This window comes from Choloepus didactylus, chromosome 16 (assembly GCF_015220235.1).
Source record: "Choloepus didactylus isolate mChoDid1 chromosome 16, mChoDid1.pri, whole genome shotgun sequence".
Classification (NCBI taxonomy): domain Eukaryota; kingdom Metazoa; phylum Chordata; class Mammalia; order Pilosa; family Megalonychidae; genus Choloepus; species Choloepus didactylus.
In genome coordinates this window covers 23,641,919-23,662,401 of record NC_051322.1, presented here as the reverse complement: position 1 = coordinate 23,662,401, position 20,483 = coordinate 23,641,919, and the positions used below count along the sequence as shown (strand labels likewise).

General features: G+C 37.2%; 1 protein-coding gene across 4 annotated transcripts in view; it reads left to right on the top strand.

Annotated features, from left to right (window-relative positions):
• The window catches only part of WDR7 (WD repeat domain 7), a 430,734-nt gene that overhangs the window by 114,574 nt on the left and 295,677 nt on the right, over positions 1–20,483 (top strand). For all 4 annotated transcript variants that reach the window (XM_037806351.1, XM_037806353.1, XM_037806352.1 and 1 more), the window contains exon 14: positions 8,052–8,266. In XM_037806351.1, coding sequence (XP_037662279.1) covers positions 8,052–8,266 — 215 coding nt within the window. The remainder of the gene's footprint in view (positions 1–8,051; positions 8,267–20,483) is intronic.

Here is a 20,483-nt window from a genome sequence, read left to right as displayed (position 1 = left end):
TTTTCTGTTCCTTCAAATGGATAATTTTTATTTTCACTATTTACTTTCTAATGAAATGAGGCTAGAGCAAGTAATATAAAATTTAGAGTGCTAGAAGTCCAGAATCTTTTGTTCTTTTATTGTGACATTTGAATCAAATGCAGTAACAATTTAATAGTGATGTATCTCCCTCCACCCCAGCGTGGAATATAAATTTTTTCCCAAAGAAAGTTAATGTTGATATATTTGTAACTTCCTATCTTTAGACCCCATTCAAATTTCTCTGGTTGTTCCAATAATGGCCTTCATTGCAAAAAGATCCAGACTAGAATCATGCATGACATCTAGTTTTATCTCTTTAGTCTCTTTCAATCTGAGAGAGTTCCTCAGTCCTTCCTTGACTTTTATGACTGATAGTTTTGAAGATTATTGGCCAGTTATTTTTTTTTTTAATCATTTTATTGAGATATATTCACATACCACGCAGTCATACAAAACAAATCGTACTTTCGATTGTTTACAGTACCATTACATAGTTGTACATTCATCACCTAAATCAATCCCTGACACCTTCATTAGCACACACACAAAAATAACAAGAATAATAATTAGAGTGAAAAAGAGCAATTGAAGTAAAAAAGAACACTGGGTACCTTTGTCTGTTTGTTTCCTTCCCCTATTTTTCTACTCATCCATCCATAAACTAGACAAAGTGGAGTGTGGTCCTTATGGCTTTCCCAATCCCATTGTCACCCCTCATAAGCTACATTTTTATACATCTGTCTTCGAGATTCATGGGTTCTGGGTTGTAGTTTGATAGTTTCAGGTATCCACCACCAGCTACCCCAATTCTTTAGAACCTAAAAAGGGTTGTCTAAAGTGTGCGTAAGAGTGCCCACCAGAGTGACCTCTCGGCTCGTTTTGGAATCTCTCTGCCACTGAAGCTTATTTCATTTCCTTTCACATCCCCCTTTTGGTCAAGAAGATGTTCTCCGTCCCACGATGCCGGGTCTACATTCCTCCCCGGGAGTCATATTCCACGTTGCCAGGGAGATTCACTCCCCTGGGTGTCTGATCCCATGTAGGGGGGAGGGCAGTGATTTCACCTTTCAAGTTGGCTTAGCCAGAGAGAGAGGGTATTGGCCAGTTATTTTGTAAAAAGTTTCCCAATTTCAGTTTGTCAGATGTTTTCTCATGGTTAATGTCAGATTATATGTCTTTGGCAAGAATATCACAGAAACTTTTCTCATTGCATCCTGTCAGGTGGCATATGATTTTAATTTTTTAATCACGGGTGATGTTCACTTTGATCACTTAATTAAGGTAGTGTCTTCAGTTTTCTCCACTGTAAAGTTATTATTTTTTCCCTTTGTAATTAATAAGTATTTTGTGAAGTGGTACTTTGAAACCAAGTAAATATCTGTTCTTCATCAAACTTTAATTTTATCATTACAGACTCTTGGATTCCTATTTTATTCACTGGGTTATAGCCATAAACTATTATTAATTTTTGATGTCTCAGATTTGGTGAGTGGGAGCCCCTTTAAGCTGGACGTGGGTTTTCTTTTTTTTTTTTCACAATTCAGTTTTATTGAGATATATTCACATGCCCTACAGTCATCCACAGTATACAATCAGTTGTTCACAGTACCATCAAATAGTTGTAAATTCATCACCAAAATCAATTTTTGGACATTTTTGTTACTCCAAAAAAAAAGTAAGAATAAAAATATAAGTAGAGAAGTACACCCAGAACATTCCAACATCCCGATTCCCCCTATCATTCATTTAATTTTTGTTCCCATTTTTCTACTCATCTGTCCATACACTGGATAGAGGGAGTGTGAGCCACAAGGTTTTCACAACCACACAGTAACACCATGTAAGCTACATCGTTATGCAATCATCTTGAAAAATCAAGGCTACTGGGTCGCATTTCCACAGTGTTCTAGTTTGCTAATGCTGCTGGAATGCAAAACACCAGAAATGGATTGGCTTTTATAAAAGGGGGTTTATTTGGTTACACAGTCACAGTCTTAAGGCCATAATGTCCAAGGTAACACATAAGCAATCGGGTACCTTCACTGGAGGATGGCCAATGGTGTCTGGAAAACCTCTGTTAGCTGGGAAGGCACGTGGCTGGCGTCTGCTCCAAAGTTCTGGTTTCAAAATGGCTTCCTCCCAGGATGTTCCTCTCTAGGCTGCAGTTCCTCAGAAATGTCACTCTTAGTTGCTCTTGGGACATTTGTCCTCTCTCAGCTTCTCCAGAGCAAGAGTCTGCTTTCAATGGCCGTCTTCAAAACTGTCTCTCATTTGCAGCTCCTGTGCTTTCTTCCAAGTGTCCCTCTTGGCTGTAGCTCCTCTTCAAAACATCACTCACAGCTGCACTGAGTTCCCTCTGCCTGTCAGCTCATTTATATTGCTCCACTGATCAAGGCCCACCCTAAATGGGTGGGGCCACACCTCCATGGTAATATCCAATGAGAGTCATCACCCACAGCTGGGTGGGGTGCAGCTCCAAAGAAACACTCCAAGAAATCTAATCAAAACTAGATGCCCACACAAGATTGCATCAAAGATAATGGCATTTGGGGGACACAGTACATTCAAACTGGCACATTCCACCCCCTGGACCCCAAAATGACGTTATCTTTCCATATACAAAATACATTCATCCCACAACAATCTCACAGAAACTTAAACCATTTCAGTAACAATAGTTAAGTACAAAATTCCATCAGAATCAATTATGGGCGTGGTCAGTCCTAAGGCATAATTTTCCTTTAGCTGTGGATCTGTGAACTTAGAACAAGTTATGTGTTTCCAATATACAAAGGAGGGACATTCATAGGATAAATGTTCCCATTGCCATAAGGAAAAACTGAAAAGAAAACAGGGTTCACAGGACCAAAACAGTTCCTAAAACCTGCAGGACAAGCTCTATTAGACTTCAAAGTCTTAGAGTCATTTACAGAATGACATTGCATCCTTGGGGCTTGAGAGAGCAGGAGTCTAACCCTTCCTAAGGGCCTTTGTGGCAGCCCTTTCCTCTCCAAATGCTTAGGTGAGTGCTCCAACATATCCACACATTGGAGAGACCACCTTCTCGGCCCCACCCTCCTCAAACATTGGGGCAGCTCCTGGATTCCCCTCCATCTCTGGGGCACATGCTCAACCCCTTCAGAACAGTGGGGTGGCTGCCAGGCTCTCCCCAATTCCCTGGGAATGTGCTCTACCCTCTGGGGCTTGGGGTGGCAGGACATTTCCTGAGCATCGAGGCGGAAGGCCCACCCTTGACCTCCAGGGCAAACTCACCGTTTCCATGCGTGGCCGCTCCGCTCTCCCAGCCTGAGACCTCTTGACTCCAAACCTCAACCTCCATGGTTCTGTCTTTGAAGAAATTTTTCCTTCAATTTGTTCCTTGTCTGTCTCCTCCAGTCTAGACTGGCAATGGCTCTGTCTATAAAGATCTCGCAAAAATTCTGTTGGCTTCGCATGAAGCACACAAGGGTCAAAGCCATCAGACAATAGGACTTTCCACAAATCCTTTCTGTGTAATTCCATCTGCAATCTTGGCTTGTACTGAAATGGCGGCTGGGTTCCATGTTTGGTAACATCCTCACGTTGGGAGTTCATCCTCATGTGAGGATGAACTCCTCAGGAAACAAGCTGGAGTTTACATATTTGTAAAAAAAATTGTATGACAAAGCTTTATGTAGAAGAAAGTGAAATTCCCTAGTAATTCCACCACCTAAAAATATACTCTATTAAACATTTAGTTTAACAGAGATTTATTTCTATTGAGATTTTTTGTGTATGTGAGTTTAGAATCCCTTCTGCCCCTTTATATAATTGACACTGTTCTGTAACTTGCTTTTTTTCATTTAACAATAAATGAAATGTTGTGGCTTTTATTCCATGTTAATATACATATTCAAGCTTCATTCTGTTTTGTTTGTGTGTTTTTATAACAACTTCTCAGTATCCCTTTTAGTAGATATATCATAATTTATTGAACTTGTCTACTAATGATGAATATTTAGTTTTTCAATTTTTTTCTATTAGAAGTAGGACAAAAATCAATAGCCATAAATCTTTATATATATATATTTATGTGGTATGATTATTTAGCTTAAAACTTAGAATGGGAATTGTTGTGTTAAAGGAAATGCAAGTTTTACATTTAATATAATTTGTTTTTAAAAAGCTACCAATTTTTACTCATACTAAAAGTGTATTACCAGTTTCTTCATACCCTTAAGAGTGCTGAATATTTGTCAGTGTGGTAAGAGATAAATGTTATTTAATTGTTGATTCAATTTGAATTTTTTTTTATTGTTAGTGAGGTGGACATTTTTTTCAAATTATTACCCATTTGTATTTCTTTTCTTAATTGCTCATATCCTTTGAACATTATCTTGTTGATTTATGTATCTTTTTCTCATAGAGTTGTTAAAACTCGGTATTTCAAGGTTCTAAAGTCTTTGTCTCCCTTCAATCAACAAATATCTCTGAGTACCTCCTATGTACCAATCACTTTTAATGTTCCAGGCATACAACAATGAAGAAAACACCTAAAACTCTCTGCCTCTTATGTAGTTTATGTTCTGGGTGGGGAGAGTCAGACCAAAAACAACAGGCAGAACTTTAAATATATAGTATGTTAGCTGGTGATTAGTACTAGGGAAGAAATAAGGCAGAAAAAGAAGATAGGGAGTGGTGTTGGGGGTAGGAAGGGTGTTGCAAGACTTGATTACAACTCATTGAGAACAACTTTAGGGTAAAGACCTCAAAGGAGGTGAGAAAGCCAACTGGCATTATCCAGGAGAAGGACTGTTTCTGGGCAGAGCAAATACTAGGTGCAAAGGCTCTAAACTGGCAGTATGCAATTCATGTTTGAGGTCAGGGAGAAGACCATTGCAGCTGGAGTGGAGTCATCCAAACATAACAGCAAGCCATATCCTGGAGGTCTTTTAAGCCACTGTTGAGAGTTTGGCTTATACTCTGAATGAAATGGAAAACCACTGGAGGGTTTTGAGCAGAGGCAAAACTTAAGCTTTAATTCGATGACCCTGGCTGCTGGCTTGAGAATAGCCAGAAGATGGTTCAGTTATGGAGGCAGGGAGGTTAGCTGGAAGCTCTTGCTTCTAGGCAATAAATAATGGTGGGCTATTAGACCAGAGGGGTAGCAATGGAGATGGTGAGAAGTAGTTGAATTGTGGATGTGTATTGAAAGTAGAGCCAGCAGGATATGCTGATTGTTGGATGAGAAGCAGAAGAAAATGAGAGGAGTCAAGGATGACTCTAAGGTTTTGATCCTGAGTAACTTGAAGGATGGGAGTATATTTTCAGAGATGGAGAAGGTAGTGTGAGTAATAGATTTTGGGAGATCAGTAATTCAATTTTTGATACATTATGTTGAGTTGAATATTAGACATTCAAGTATTGAGGTGTTGATTAGTAAGTTGCTTGTATGAGTCTGGAGTTCAGGAGAGAGATCAAGTTGGTCATATGTATTTGGGAGTTCTTAGCATATAGAAGATATTTAAAGTCATGATGCTGGTTGAGATCACCAAGGGAGTGCCTATAGATAATGGGTGGGGACTCTGAATTTAGATATATCCCTGCAATGTGGAGGAATCAGCAGAGGAGACAAATGGACTTACCAGTGAAAGGAAGAAAATGAAGAGTGTTCTTTCCTGAAAGTGAAGGAAAAAAGGGGGGGGGGGGGCTTCAAGGAATATAGAGGAAAGTCATTAGTGTTAACTACTGTTGATAGTAAATGATAGTAAAATGAGGACTGAGAACTGATTATTGAATTTAGCAACTGGAGAGTAGGGGGTGAATTCTGATTTGAGTTCAAGACAAAATGGGGGGATAAGAATTTAGAGGCAGCTAATTCAGACAACTCTTTAGAGGAAATTTATACCAGCTGGAGAGAGATATTGAGTCAAGGGTTGTTTACTGTGTTTAAAATTTTTTCCTAATGGATGAATGCTAGGGAGACAATCTAGTAGATAAGGAATAACAGATGAAGAGAGGGAGGAGAATTTCTGAAATGATGCACTTGAGAAGGCAAGAGACGGATGTGATTTAGGCTACAAGTGTTTTAGGTAGAGGCTAGATGATTCTTTTATAAAAATAGGGTAATATAAGCAGAGGTGTGGTGGTAGAAGCTTGAGGAACTTCTTTTCTATTTGCTTCTTTCTGAATGAAATAGTAAACAAAATTTTCACCTGGGTGAGTTGAGGAATAGAATGCTGGAGATTGGTTGAGAGAGAAGGTATGGATTAATTAATTAGGAGAATAGGAAAGTGAAAGGTCTGTGGAAATGTGGTTATTACTAAGGGCCCACTTTAAGTGAATGGTCCTGAATTTCAAGTGGATCTGTCAGCATCCTTGTCATTCATGTTCATCTTCATGGGTATAGGCACAGAGAAAGTGGAGGGTTGGACTCAGCTAGGGTTGGGGTTTGCTAGCCTAGTACAAAGAAATGAGATGAGGGCAAGGGTGTGATTGTGAAAATGGACAACGAAATTTCAGTTAAGGAAGGACATGATGAAATGGGTAAGTGAGAGACAGTGAGAAGGTGATAGGGCCAGTGAAGTAAAGGTCTGGTGGGATGGAAGAATTATTGGAATCAGAGTACTAAAGAGGGGGAACTGAAGACTGGGAACTGATATCACAGAGTGGAATGTTTGAAATTGGGATCATGTTGGGATTTCAGTTATTGGTGTTGAGAAGATCCAGGTATGACCATTGGCTGTGATTGGGTGAAGGACAAAATTAATTGGAGTAGAAGAGCTCAGAGAATCAAGAGGTCAAGATATATTGGACGAATCTCAGTGCCAGTGATTTTCAGGCATTTTTGAACTTTCTAAAATCTTTTTTTAATCACATTAAGAGTATACACACATATACAAATACTCTTACACAAACACTCTCCTTTCCATAAGTACAGAAGGTTTCAGGTAACGGTTCCTTCCCTTGTCTTGCTTTTCCTTCCTTTCTCTTCCGTAATTTATTGGTCAAGACTCAATGTATTGATCAGTAAAACACTGATTTATGTTGATACTGAAATCACCAAGAATTATGTCCTGAGTAGTGTTGGAAAGAGGACAGTGAGTCAGGTTTAAAGCCTTTAAGGAATGAAGGACAAACTTGAATGGCGTGTATTTTGATGACATTTAAGTTTCTGGTGTCTCTATGATTATTTTTCAACATTGATCTGCCCTCAATTCTAATGACCCTGGGAGAATGCCCAGTGAAACAAAATAAACTTCATCATCATTTCATTGTCATTATTATAATCTTCAAAAATTATGTCCTCAGAATGAAGCTCCTTTCTTTCCAATGTGGTGCTAGGTACTGAACAAAACAAAGTATACAGAAATGATGTGTGCCATGTAAGAGTGTATACAACTTAGACGTGAAATGCATAGTTGGAGATAAATGAAAAGGACGAACAAAGCAAACAAGTTTTGAAGTTGTTACAAGTTAAGTAGTAGGTTATTTTCACAAATACATGCGTATACATTTGATCATGTGGTAAGAGTCAAGAAATTTGCAGCAGAATGGAGAAGTTACAATTTTTTTTTCTGTTTTGTGGATGTTTCCTAGAGAAAAAGTAGCTTCAGGAGTTATTCAAGTAGAAAAAAGGAGAACACATTTTAGTAAGTTTTTGTTTGTTTGTTTGTTTAAGGTTGGTTTAACAGCTTGGGGTAAGGTGAAGCCATGGAATTTGATGTTTGTAATAGGTTAATGGTATGGGAGTGGTCAAAGAGACCACTTGGGAATAGGAAGATAGTGGAAAAACTTGGGAAAGTTGTTGAAATCTTGACTATGAATTTGACTTTATTAGGAATCTTGCGAGGGGCCTTAAAGGAGAGAACATGATTGAGGTAGTGCTATATGGAAGATTGTTAATGGAAGGAAGTACGAGAAAATGTTTCTGGCAGGCACTCATAAACATATTCTTACATATAAAATTTCTGTGCCATTTCTCTTTTCTTAAAATGCTATTTAAAATTTGATAGTTTTGTATAATACTTGTTAATATATATGTCTTCCAGGTGCATTGGATCGTTGTGTAATGGGGATAACAGCAGTAGAGATACTGAATGCTTGTGATGAAGCAGTTCCTGCTGCAGTTGATTCACTTAGTCATCCAGCAGTCAACCTAAAACAAGCTATGACAAGACGTAGTCTTGCTGCTCTTAAAAATATGGCCCATCATAAGCTACAAACCCTTGCAACTAACCTCTTGGCTTCTGAGGCATCTGACAAAGTAAGTTTTGTACATGGGCTCATGAAGTATTTAGTCCCCAATTAATTTTATTTAAAAACATGGATTTGGCATGTCTTAGAGAGTAATTTCGGGGAGATAACACTGTGGAAAATAATCTTCTGATTTTTATTTAGATTTATCCAAACATATTTTTGGAGTATTTCAAATATTTGGCATTTTGAAAAAGTAAAGTATTCTTACTGTTTAAAATATTTTAAAATGATTCCTACTGAATTGTGAATTCAATTTCTGAAATTAGAGCAAACATTTTATATATGATACATCTATTTAACTTTCTGGCAGTCTTTACAGTCTTTCTGTTGAAAGATTGAGGACTAGTTAATGTGCCTAGGGAAAAGAAAAAAAATAGATACAATTAAGACGTCTATAATTGTGATTTATGCTTAGTTTTAAATTAATTTCTAATTTTAGTAAGGTTACATTATTTGTAAGGATTTAAGAAAATATTTGACAATAAGTATAATGAAGTTGTACATGTGCTGACATTTTTCTGTGAGACCCAAGCTCAATTATACTTCCCTTAAACTGACACTTGTAATCAAGGCATAAATTACTTCTTCAGTTAACAGAAGGTTATCTTACCAAAGGAAGAGCAAAGATAACCCCATTCATTAGTTACTTGTCTTTAGTTTGTAGAAGCTATCCGCTATTTGGTTGTGGTATTTGTGTTCTGCGGTATTTTTAGAATTAATTTTGTCTCTGGTAATGGATAAATGAAACCTTTAGACGATCCCAATATTTCATCCGAGTCAGTACTTATAATTTTTAGTTCCATCTAAGTATTCATTAGAGTTATCATTCCTGTTGCCTATTTTAAAATAATTAGATATGTGAATAAATAGCAAAGGGGTTGAAAGGCTCATTTACAAACTTGAAAATTAGCCCATGGATTAGTGAGTGCTGACATGCTAAATACTGTACATAGTTGCAGTGAGGCATATCCTCCAGTAATTGGCAGCAATATCACCCTTAGAGTATTTTTGTCTTTTCCCAAGATGTAAATGTCTTATTGGCTATGTTACATTGTAAGTTTCATAAATTAAAATTGTGAAATCCTTCATTTCTTTTTTTTTTAAAATGCTTTCATCCCATGCTCTGAAGTTTGAGAAAAAGCCACAGCTTAAAGGCATTTGCCACTTGTTTAATTTCTTTCAGGGGACCACATAGATGTCACTAGAAACTCTGTGCATAGTACATCGTCTGATATTGTATATAATTTTAATTTTGAGCAAATTTATAAAACAGTATTTTCAAGGGCAGGCATATATGTTATGTGATCCCCATATGTTTTTTTCCTTGATGGTATCCACTAGAAGTAAATATTTTAAAAAATAATGATATAACTAGAAAATTAAAGAAAAATAAGTGGTACAGTAACATTCATGAATGTCCTTTGTAAGTGGTCATGGTCCATTATGTGATTTTTACAATCTTGTTTGTCCCTTTTTAATAGCGCATTTTATAGTGCAATTAGTGATAAAAGCACCAGATATCAGAGACACTACATTTATGTATTGTAAAATATATTGCTTGTGAACCTCCTCAGTCTTGTAGCAGTGGTAATTGTTGCCTGGCCTACAAGGGAAACAATTATAGAAGGGAGAAAAAGACTTAGGAAACTGAGGCTGCAGGAGAATAATCACTTTATGAAAAATGTATGTTGGCTGGACCATTAGGGATTTCTCTAACTATTTTCTCTTGTTGAGTTTGATGCTCCTTCTGAGGGGAATATTTAAAGAGCTGTCCTTTGGATGGCTTTCTAACCTCTGGAGAAATAAAATCCACCCAAAGTTTAAAAAAACCACCACCCCCCAAAACATAACTAACAGCCTCTCAGTGGTGCTCTAGGTTATTCGATCTAATTTTTTTACGTGAGTGTCTCAATTGAAAGTAAATTATCTATGGGAATATTCTATAGAAAGTAACTCGCTTTTAACTTGTTAGAATAGTGTTAGTAATCAGGGCTATTTGGAAGTAACAGATATTTTATGTAGCTATTTATGTATTTATGCTGGGTATACAAAGCTTTGCCAACAAGGATGGAGAAGTTACTATCCTTTGATTTGTTTTCACTAAATGATCAAGAGACATTAAATAAAATTATCCTTTTTTATTACTTCATTGAATCTTTACAAGACTGTATTTGAACCCCTGTGTATTTCTCTTAGGACATGTTTCTTAATCTCGCTTGTATTATAATAATTTACATGGTTTTTTAATTCTCCCTACTAAAATCCAGTCTTCTTGAGGGCAGGGATTATGCCTTACTTATCTTTGTGTTTTCCTTATGAGATCTGGTAGTAGTTGTGCAATAAATCATTGTTGAATTGGATGATGTGTAACAGAATGTGCTGTTAGCCTTTGCTTCAGCTTCTTGCCTGTGTCTTCTCCATTCCCTCACAGATGATTGTTTTGAGACCCCCTACTGTCAGTTTTGAGTCTGTCCCTATTCATCAGCCATTAGATATAAGCATTCATTAACAACTTTTGCCTTCTGTTCAGTTTTTCATTTTCCTCTCTGGTTTTGGTGAATGAAGTTGTTCAGTCATAACTGGTAAACTGGTTTTTTTCCTTAGAAAGAATTCTTATATGTATGACCTTTAAAGAATCAATTAAACTTGCTGAACATTCCACCCCAAAACTTTCATGAATAGTTCACTGGCAAATATGAATATGCTGATTGTATATTTATTTTATATTTATAAGTATATATAAATTCAGTTTTTTGTTATTCCAAATGGTAAGTAGGACAAAACTTGCATTTTATACTAACTGTTGTCTGTTTTTTTTAATAAATAAGGAGCCTTAGCTAAGCTGTCCATTTTTAAGAAAACAAGAGTGTCTATGACTATAGGAGAAGAAACATATTTCCGCAAACAAATAAAGGAAACTTTGTCACCTTCCCTCTGAGTCTAGCTCCTACTTGTTAATCCTTGCTCTGCTACTAACTGAATGATCACAAAGAATAGTCTATGATTCTATTGGCAAGTTATATGTTATATAAACTTTTATTTAGTGCTTATGTGACATATGATTCCCTTTAGTGGAGGATAGTAATTAGAAACCAAGATCTGGATGCTGCATGCACTCATTGCTCCTGGGGTGACAGTGCTCCCAGACCCTCTTGGTGGACAGAGCTAGATGATGTACATGCATGTTTATATACATACACACATACACGGACACATACATCTTTGAGTTTCTCTGTCTGCCTAAATTATCATTGGTTAACACCATTACCTCCAATTCTAATTCAACACCATAGTGATTGGTAATTCTCTTCTCCAACTTGAGAACCCTCACTCCCAATACTTTCAGTGTATTCTTATTTGCTCAGTTATCCCTTTATGCAATCAATCACACTCCCACCCCAAAATCTCTTTTTAGGTGTGGCAGCCAAAAGCTTGCCTGCCGCAAAAGGGAAGGAGCTTCAATTCTTTTTGATTTTAAGTATTTTCTTTCTTTTCATCTTCCATTTTTCTTAAAGAATTATTTGGGGTTTATATGGATTTACCTTAATACTTTGTATTTCTCATTTGTGTGTGTGTGAAATATTTCCCTGGATTTTTGAAAATGGTTCATTCATATAACTTTTCTAACTTCACAGAGCTTCCTATTCTGTTGATTCAAGTGGCTTAAAATATAGTGGTTTCCCTAATGAGATTTCCTGGCACTGTTCCTCTCTCTCCTTCCTTTTTATTTTTTCTTCCCCTCCTGTAGTGCCTGTCTGTTTGGATTGCATTCTTAGCAGTTTCTCCTCAGTGAGACCCCTTCCTTGAAGGGTGCCCTGGTGCCTCGTTGTTGAAAGTGCACTCACATTGTCATTGTGGACCCTTGCACTTGCTTGCTGTTGAGGGGTATAAACCCCTCCAGATTTCAGTTGCTGTTTTCAGATTGGCCTCCTGTGTTTTCTGGTGAAGTCTGTTAGCTTTTTGGAGGTTTTCCTGTTTGGAAAACTGTCAGATGCCTCACTCCTTCCCTTTCCTTCTTCCACAGAGATGCCTGATATTAGGCAGATCTTACAGATCTTACAGCCATTGATGTGTTTATAGCCGTTGATGTGTTTTTCCCATCTGCTTGCATTTTAGGATTTGTGGTGTTACTTTGTCACCTAGTTTTGTTGAAAATGTTGTTCATGGGTTTTGGGTTTTACTATCTAGTTGCTCTGTTTCTTTTTATGTGGAAATTTGGAGAGATCCAAAAACTGTGTTGTCATCTCCACCATGATCTTCCCAGAATTCCTTTCAGTCTCTATATTCTTGGTGTTAAGTGTAAAATTCAGTACAATGAATTAGCTAAGGAGAAATTTTATTAAACATTCATTTCTTATCTTAATTATATGTTGTTTAAACTGGATGAAACACATCTGTGACCATATATATACACATATATATATATGTATATACACATATATATATATACACACATATATATATATATATATTTTTTTTTTTTGTTTTTTTTTTTTTCCTTTTCTGGATCAGTGGAAGGTACCGGTGGGGGTCTGATTTTAAAGAACATGCACTTTCTGTTTATGTGAGAAAAGCCCTAACCTACTGGCAGGTGACAGATTGCCCTGAGTCAGTCACTCTGGTTTGGAATTTTTCCCATGTTTTGTCCTACCCCTGCCCATACCCAATAACTCATAAAATAGTGGTTATTGATAGTGAATTTGAACTTTACAGCGAGCAATTAGTGACTTTTTTTTTTTTTTTTGCCACTATTTCTCCCTGCATTGTTTGTCAAGTGGGAGAAACTTTGAATTTAAAACTACTTTAAAAACTTCTAGAATGAGAATTTGATATTTAATGTGGGGCATTCGGTAAAGTGATTCCTTAAGAAATAATAAGTTTTAAAATTTTGGGGGGAAACCATAAAATGTAAAATTAAGAGTTAAAGTAATTGATTGGGCACCAATATATAGATAAGGTAACATGATCAATTTCTGAATACATGTTCTTACATTAATTGCCGTGATCACAAAATCAAGTAAATACAAGTCAGTTCAAGAAAGCTGGACTCCCCCCCCAATTCATCTATCATATTAAATTAATCCCTCATCTGTAAATATAGCTCACATTCCTTTAACATGTTTATGTCCTAATTCTGTTGTTCTTCCTTATTCTCTCATCATATTTGCCTTTCTTGGGACTCTCATGCACTGTAGGAACGTACCCAATATGTAGGTTGTGAGTGCATGTGCTTCTTATCTGCAGATGTGTGTGTATGTGTGTGTGCATCATGTGTGGACATTTCGTAGAGTTTGGGATGAATGCTTTGAAATTTCCAATTTAGAGTTAACTTTCTACCAACCTTTTCTCAGTTTGTGGGAAAGTTTTAGTTTACAAGGAGTACAATATCAATTATTCCATTAAGGATATTGAAACTAAAATTTACTTCATATTTAGAACGTTTTTGGTGATTACAGAGTCTTTGGTTCTCTTCCCTTTGTAAGGATCTTGAATTTGACATGACTGGATTTATTGTGATCATTGCATAACATGATCAAATAATGACACATACAAGGGAATTATCTTTCCTGAAATTTAACAAACCCCATGGCCATAGTGCCTTTTTGGCCCTGTGCTTTGCACATAATAGGTGTTCAATGGATTTTTGAATTGAATTCATAGTTCATAGTAAATACAATTCATCTAATTATTCTGAGCCAAGAAATAGCTGTCTTGTTCTATGATGGCTTTAAAATTCTGAAGATTTGTTTTTCCTTGGAAAAACATTTAACAAAACTCCCAGTACCTGAGAGGAAATTTAGGTTACTGTTCAGTGTATGTGACATAAAACAAAGGAGAAATTTATTTCACTTTCTCACATAATAAATCAAATAGCAGACTGCTGAGAGAATAGGAGCACTAGGTAAATGAAACCTTAAGACCTTCTCAGTGGCCAGACCTTTCCAGCTCTCGTGTATGGTACTTTATATTTAACTCTTATTTGGGCACTTGAAGGTATTGTTAAGAAATTTGGTAGAAGTATAAAGATTTGTGGCTAAATATTAATATTTTAGTACTTTGGGGAAGAAGTAATTTCTTCTCTTCTAACATGCTTGAAAATTTTCCTCTTTATTATACCATATAGAAGATTTTAAAACTTCTTGACTTTTATAGCCTCCATTAGAAAATAATTGAATCAGTTTACTTCAGTAAACATTTATTGACCACTAGGTACTGTGTTAGGCCTGGGAGAGCCAAAATAAATAAGACATGATACCCGCCCCCCCAGGAAATAAAAATTGATAAATACAGTACAGTGCAGTAAGTGGAATGATTGAGAAATGCAGAATGTATTGCAGAAACCTGTCCTAGCCTGAGGTGATCAGGACTGGCTTCTTGGTGGAGGGGCATCCACTCAAACTGGAGATCAGTTGTAGCGTGCATTCGGGGAGAAGGGGATGGCATAAGCAAAGATGGAGTTGGGAGTACCGCGGTCTGTTCGGTATTGCTGGAGCATCAGCTGGGTGACAGGTAGTGGTGGAAAATGAGGCTAGTCCATGTTGTACCATGTGAAGGTGCTTAAACTTTCATCTTTTAGATCAGTGTTTTCAAACTTCAGAAATTAGCATTAAATTTCTTTCCATAAAAGGAATTTTATGTGAAAGCCAGTGTGTAAAACATATGAGGGAATTGAGAGGAGAGTTTAGATTCAAGATTTGTTTTTGAGTTATATTCAGCAGGACCTAGTAATTGATTAGGTATTGGTGGAAGGTTGACTCAAAGGTCTTCTGACTGGGTGATTGAATCACAAGTGTTATATTGAATGTAGGAACAGATTTTGTGGGGGTATGATGATGAGTTGCTTTGTATATGGTATGAGGTTCCTATGGATTATCTATTTTGAGATACTTGTCAGAGATTCAATTTAAGGGTGTGAAACTTGCAGGGGGAGCTTGGTAAAGGATATGCAGATTGAGGAATCTCTAAGGTACAGATGGCCAGGAAGTGGCTGACATCATCCAGAGATAGAAAGTGTGCTGAGATATCTAGGGGATATCAACCGTCAGGGCACATAGAGGAAACCGTTTGGGAAAGGAGTGGTGTGAAAAGTCTGAAGGGAACCGGGAGTATGTGCTGAAAGACAAACAAAATTACGAGTTCCAGGGAGGTAGAGTGATCAGTTGTGTCAAATGCAATAGATGTTGCATATTAGAAGGATTAAAATGTGTTTGCCAATGAGGTTAATTGTATCCTTTTTCAGAACTCTCTCCCCAGGATGTCAGGGCAGGGTAGAAGCTTGATTTTGATAGGTTAAGGAGTGAGTGGGAAGTGTGGAAGTAGAAATAGCAAGTGTGGGATATTTTTTGAAAAGTTTGTATGAGGGGGAAGTAGAAAGAGAATAAGTAGCTAGAGGGGGATGCAATTTTAAAGACAGTTGAGAGTGTTTGGGGACTGAGGCTAAAGAGCCAGTAGAGAGGGGAAGATTCAAGATCTGGATAGGGAAGGGGTAATTGATGAAGCTAGATCCTGCAAGGGATGAGAGAATTGCAGATTTCAAAGGCAGAGGGAAAGCAATTGATTTTGAACTGGAGGAGAAAAATCTTGTTTTCTCAAACTGAAAGAGAAAGAGGAAAGGCTTGTGTCTGGATGTATATGTTTCTGTGGGTAGTGGATGGGAATTGAGAAGAAAACATTCTAAAGCCTTCCAGTTGCTCTAAGAAGTAGGAGGTAAGATTATCTTGTGGGGAGGGCAGGAGCCAGGGAGTGCTTGCATAGGGTACTTGAGAGTGGTAAAGATTTACAAAGGTGACCGAGGGGAATGAGAGAGGGAGCTGTCTAAGTTCAAGGAAAAGGACTAGGGTCTGACAGTCTTTGAGAAAAAATGTGGAATCCAGGGATTGAATTCCTGTATGACAGTGGTCCCCAGACTTTGCTGCACATTGAAATTACCTGGGGATCTTTCAGAAACTCTGGTGCCTGGCTCCTACCGGTGGACATTCTGATGAATTGGTGGTAGTTTTAAAGCTCCCCAGGTGATTCTAATGTGCAGCAAAGTTTGTGAGCCACTGTTCTAAGAGGTTGAAGAGCAGGTGCAGTGGGAGAGCTAGAGCTATAGGAGATTGTGGTCATGGTGGGGATATTAATGTTCATGATTTCTTAGGTGGGGACAGGATCCTGTGTACATGGCTGTGTGAGGGGTTGGCTAAGGTATAGTGGAGGGGAAGTTGACTGGAGTTGAGACAGCCAAAGACTTGTAAGGGTCACAATGGCTTTTACTCTTTAGTGGCACAAAAGACCCCACAGCCCACATTCCCAGTTTTTTCTCCTTTTCAGTGGGTATCAGAATAAAGTGCTGACAGGCAGGCAAATTTGGGAGCAGGGATTGAGTGTAGGACAATGAGTGTACATGTTTTAATCTAGTTTTGGTAAAATAATACTTCACAATGTTTTTGATGTGAATATATAAGCTTTAACAAACAAACTAAATGCTGAAACTAATAGAAATTTATAGTTTTAAAAAGAGTGGTAGCAATTGGAAATTAATATTTAGAATGCACTGCTGTCAGAGCATCCCTTCTGTGGGTTATCCACACTTTCACATGCAGTAGTATCTTTATACCATTACTCTCCCTTTCATGATAGTGTGACATCTAATTAGAATGCTGAAAGCCTCTGGAAAATTATAGTCCTATGCTAATTTAAAATTATAAACAGCAAAATGTGTAAATAGCAAATCTAGCAAATGTAACCATAGTAACTCACTTTGTTACTAAATGACTCTGTGCTTAACATTGTGTTATTTGTGCTTCTACTTTGAATTCTTTTACATATGCAAGGAGGACTTCCTTGCCCACCAAGTGCTGCAGACCCATAGTTGAAAATCACTGACCTACATGGATGGTGAAGTCTCTTAGGAGCAAGGCTATGTGTCAGTGACAATGATTTTGAGGTTTTTAAAATTTTCAAAAGTGAAACTCATAAAATTTATAGGACATGCTACTGCAGGCTCTAAAATTAACCTTGGATGGAAATATATTAGTTATCTCAGGGAGGCAGTTTATTGCCGCGTCCAAGGAGGGGAAGTATAATTGGTGTACGGTGGTTATGGTTGGAATTCTGTACAGTGCCTTCCATAGGCTGAAATAGGCAAAGTGTACCCAAAGATCTTTCCAATAATGTCTCCCCTATATATCTCACTCTTCTTATTTTTGTATAAATCACACTTTTCTTAATTATACCAATACCTAGCAGTGATTAGCCTTGATAAAAGTGATATTTTCTCAGGGGAGTGGATGGGTGGAAAGTAAGAGGTAGAAAAAAGAAAGGGAAAGACAAAAAGAAGAGGCTTCATCAGCAAAAATCAAGATTTTTATTTTTCATTGTGCAGTGTAACTTGTTTCCCCAAGCTCCATTACCTCTTTACCTGTATCGCAGTAAATGTAGTACTTGCTATTTGCTATATCCGGAATGCTTCAGTCCCCTCCCTCCTGTCCCAGCTGACTAACTCCTACTCATCATGAACCTCACTTCTATGACCACTTGACCCTGCAGAGCCTCCCTGAATTTTTCAGGTAATCCTGCCAAATCAGGCAGAGTTAGTTGGAGCTTCCTCTATGATTCACTGATACTTGGTTTGTGTTTCTATCATAGTATTTATTCTATTGTACTAATACATGTAAGCAATTATGTCTGTTTGTTTACATATTTATTTCTCTGTATCAGACTTTCTTGATCTTGGCACTATTGACATTTTGGGCTGGTTAGTTCTTGGTTCTAGTGGGCTGTCTTGCGCATTGTAGGATGTTTAGTAGAGTTCCTGACTTCCACCCACTGGATGCCAGGAGCATCCCCTAGTTGTGACCACAAATGATGTCTCTGACCATTGACAAGTGTCCTTTGTGGCTAGGGAAAAACTGCCCCTGCTGAGAATCACTGCTCTATATCAGACTAAGAGCTTTTCAGAAGACCATGTTGTGTTCCTCCTTGTATTGCCAGTGCCCAGCACAAAATATTCCTTGAATCATTGTGCGTGACTCCATATTTTGAGGGTTAATTAATGTGAGTGGAATCACCCCTTTCCTTAGGAGTAACCCAACTTCTTCATATCTTACCATTGGCTAGCTGTATGACAGGCTTATTCTCTTAGCTTCAGTTTTCTTAGTTTTAAAATGGGGGAAATAATGAAGATTAAATGGGATAATGTGTTTGAAGACATTTATCATAATAGGTACTCAACACACACTAGTTTAATACTTTTGATTCATTGATTCATTTGTTCATTTAGTCAGCACATGTTCAGTTCATACTATGAGCTAGGCCTCAAGCTAGAACCAACTGTAGAGTGCATTAATCACACCCACACCCAGCAGGCCGTGGCATTGAGGAGTTGCCACTCTAATGTGGCAGACAAGTGTACAATTCATTGTGGTGAGCTTTGTAAGGTATGGACAAAGTAGGACAGAGCCTTGAGGGGATGAACTGACTGGAAGACTTGCTGGAGAGGCTTTTCTGAAGAGAGAGAGGGACACTGCATAGAGGCTTGACATCAGGAAGACAAACGGGAAAGAACATCCCGGGCAAAGGCAGCAGTATGTGCATGTGCAGGGATGGGTGGTGAGTGCACAGCAAGAAAAGTGAGAGGGGTGCTGAGTCAGGCAGAAGAGAGTTAAAAATAGAACAGAAACTACTTGAGCATGAATGTTTCTGGAATTTGGTATTGCTCACCACAGTGACTCAGTGTAGTTTGGAGCCGTTTTCTTCTCTCCTTTTCCTTTTGTCATTGTTAGTCTTGCCATCTTTTTTCTTACCAGGTTTCCTTCCCAGAATATCATCCTGTTTTCATTCTTTTCACAAATGTGTTAAGAGCTTTTGGCATACCCAGGAGGTATATGTCAAGTTATAACAGAGGTTCTTTGGATTTTTAGCTTCTTTGCTTTGGTTGGTTTAAACTATTTTCACATGTATCTTTAACATACTCATTTGAGAACAGATGTTCTGAGCTTTATCATCTCTGGTTTACCGGTGAAAAGAATACTGCTCGTGTTGGCTTTTTACCTCATCTCTCTGAGGTAGAGTAGTAGTCTTTTCTTTATTTGGAGGATAGAATTGATGCTGGGAAGTTAATGGAGTCATGTGAAGTCTATGTACTGGAGGAGTGGGGCTGCCCTGGCCTCCGGGTTTCCCGTCTCACCCCTTGGGTAACTTGGTCCTTCAGGAAGTGTTGAAAATCAATCTCTTTTGTGCCACTGTTATGGGAAGTTTTAATATATTGATCTTCTAATCTCTTAATATGTTAATACACTTCAGATATTATTAATATCCAAACATTTTTATCCAGTAAGACATGGCCTGTAGAAATCCCTTAAGATTTTTTAAATGAAAGGCATGATCTAAACATTTATATTTAATACTGATAATTTACTTCTAATGAATAATTTATATTTTATCCATGTCATAGGAAATAAATTATAGGCAGTATTAAACCTTAAAACCCTTCTAAAAGGTTAAATATCTCTTTTTGTTTATGCTTATTAATTAATATACTTGTTAATGAAACATGTGAAAGGAAGTGAAATAACATTAACTCTAATTAGACTACATTGTCTTCCATACCTAATCACAAAATCCATCCTATCAAAAATGAAATATTTAAGATAAGTAGATTGTCTAATTCCAATTAAATGGATTCTGTGAAAAAGAAATCATCTTATTTTAAGTGTTTTCTTAACCATTGGTATTAAGTAACAGCAAGATAACAGCAGAGGGCACCAAATATCCATTTTAGTCTTACACATTTTCTTGATATTTTTAGTTTTTGCACCTCCCGTCCTACTCTCTTCTCTCTCTCTTCCTTCCTACCTCCTTCCCTTCCTTCTTTTTTCTTAGCACTAAAATAGTTGATTTTAAAAACCATCTTCTGGATACTTTTTAATAGATGGAGCATTTTTCTAATTTTAGAATATTTTTAAAGTACATTAAGACATTAACTTATTGTATTTAGTGAACCTTTCACATTTAATAACATTATGCCTCAGAATCTCAGAAATTCTCTTAAAGGCCTTTATTCAATAAAATATCCTACCCCAAATCAAGAGCAAAATGATTGTACTTTTAAATTTATTTTTGCCAAAATATTCTTAATAAGCCAGTTCTTTGTACCATACTTATGAAATTAAAAATTATTTAGAACGTGTTGTAAATATGATGCCTACATAATTATTTTTGTGAAATAGGATATCAAGATT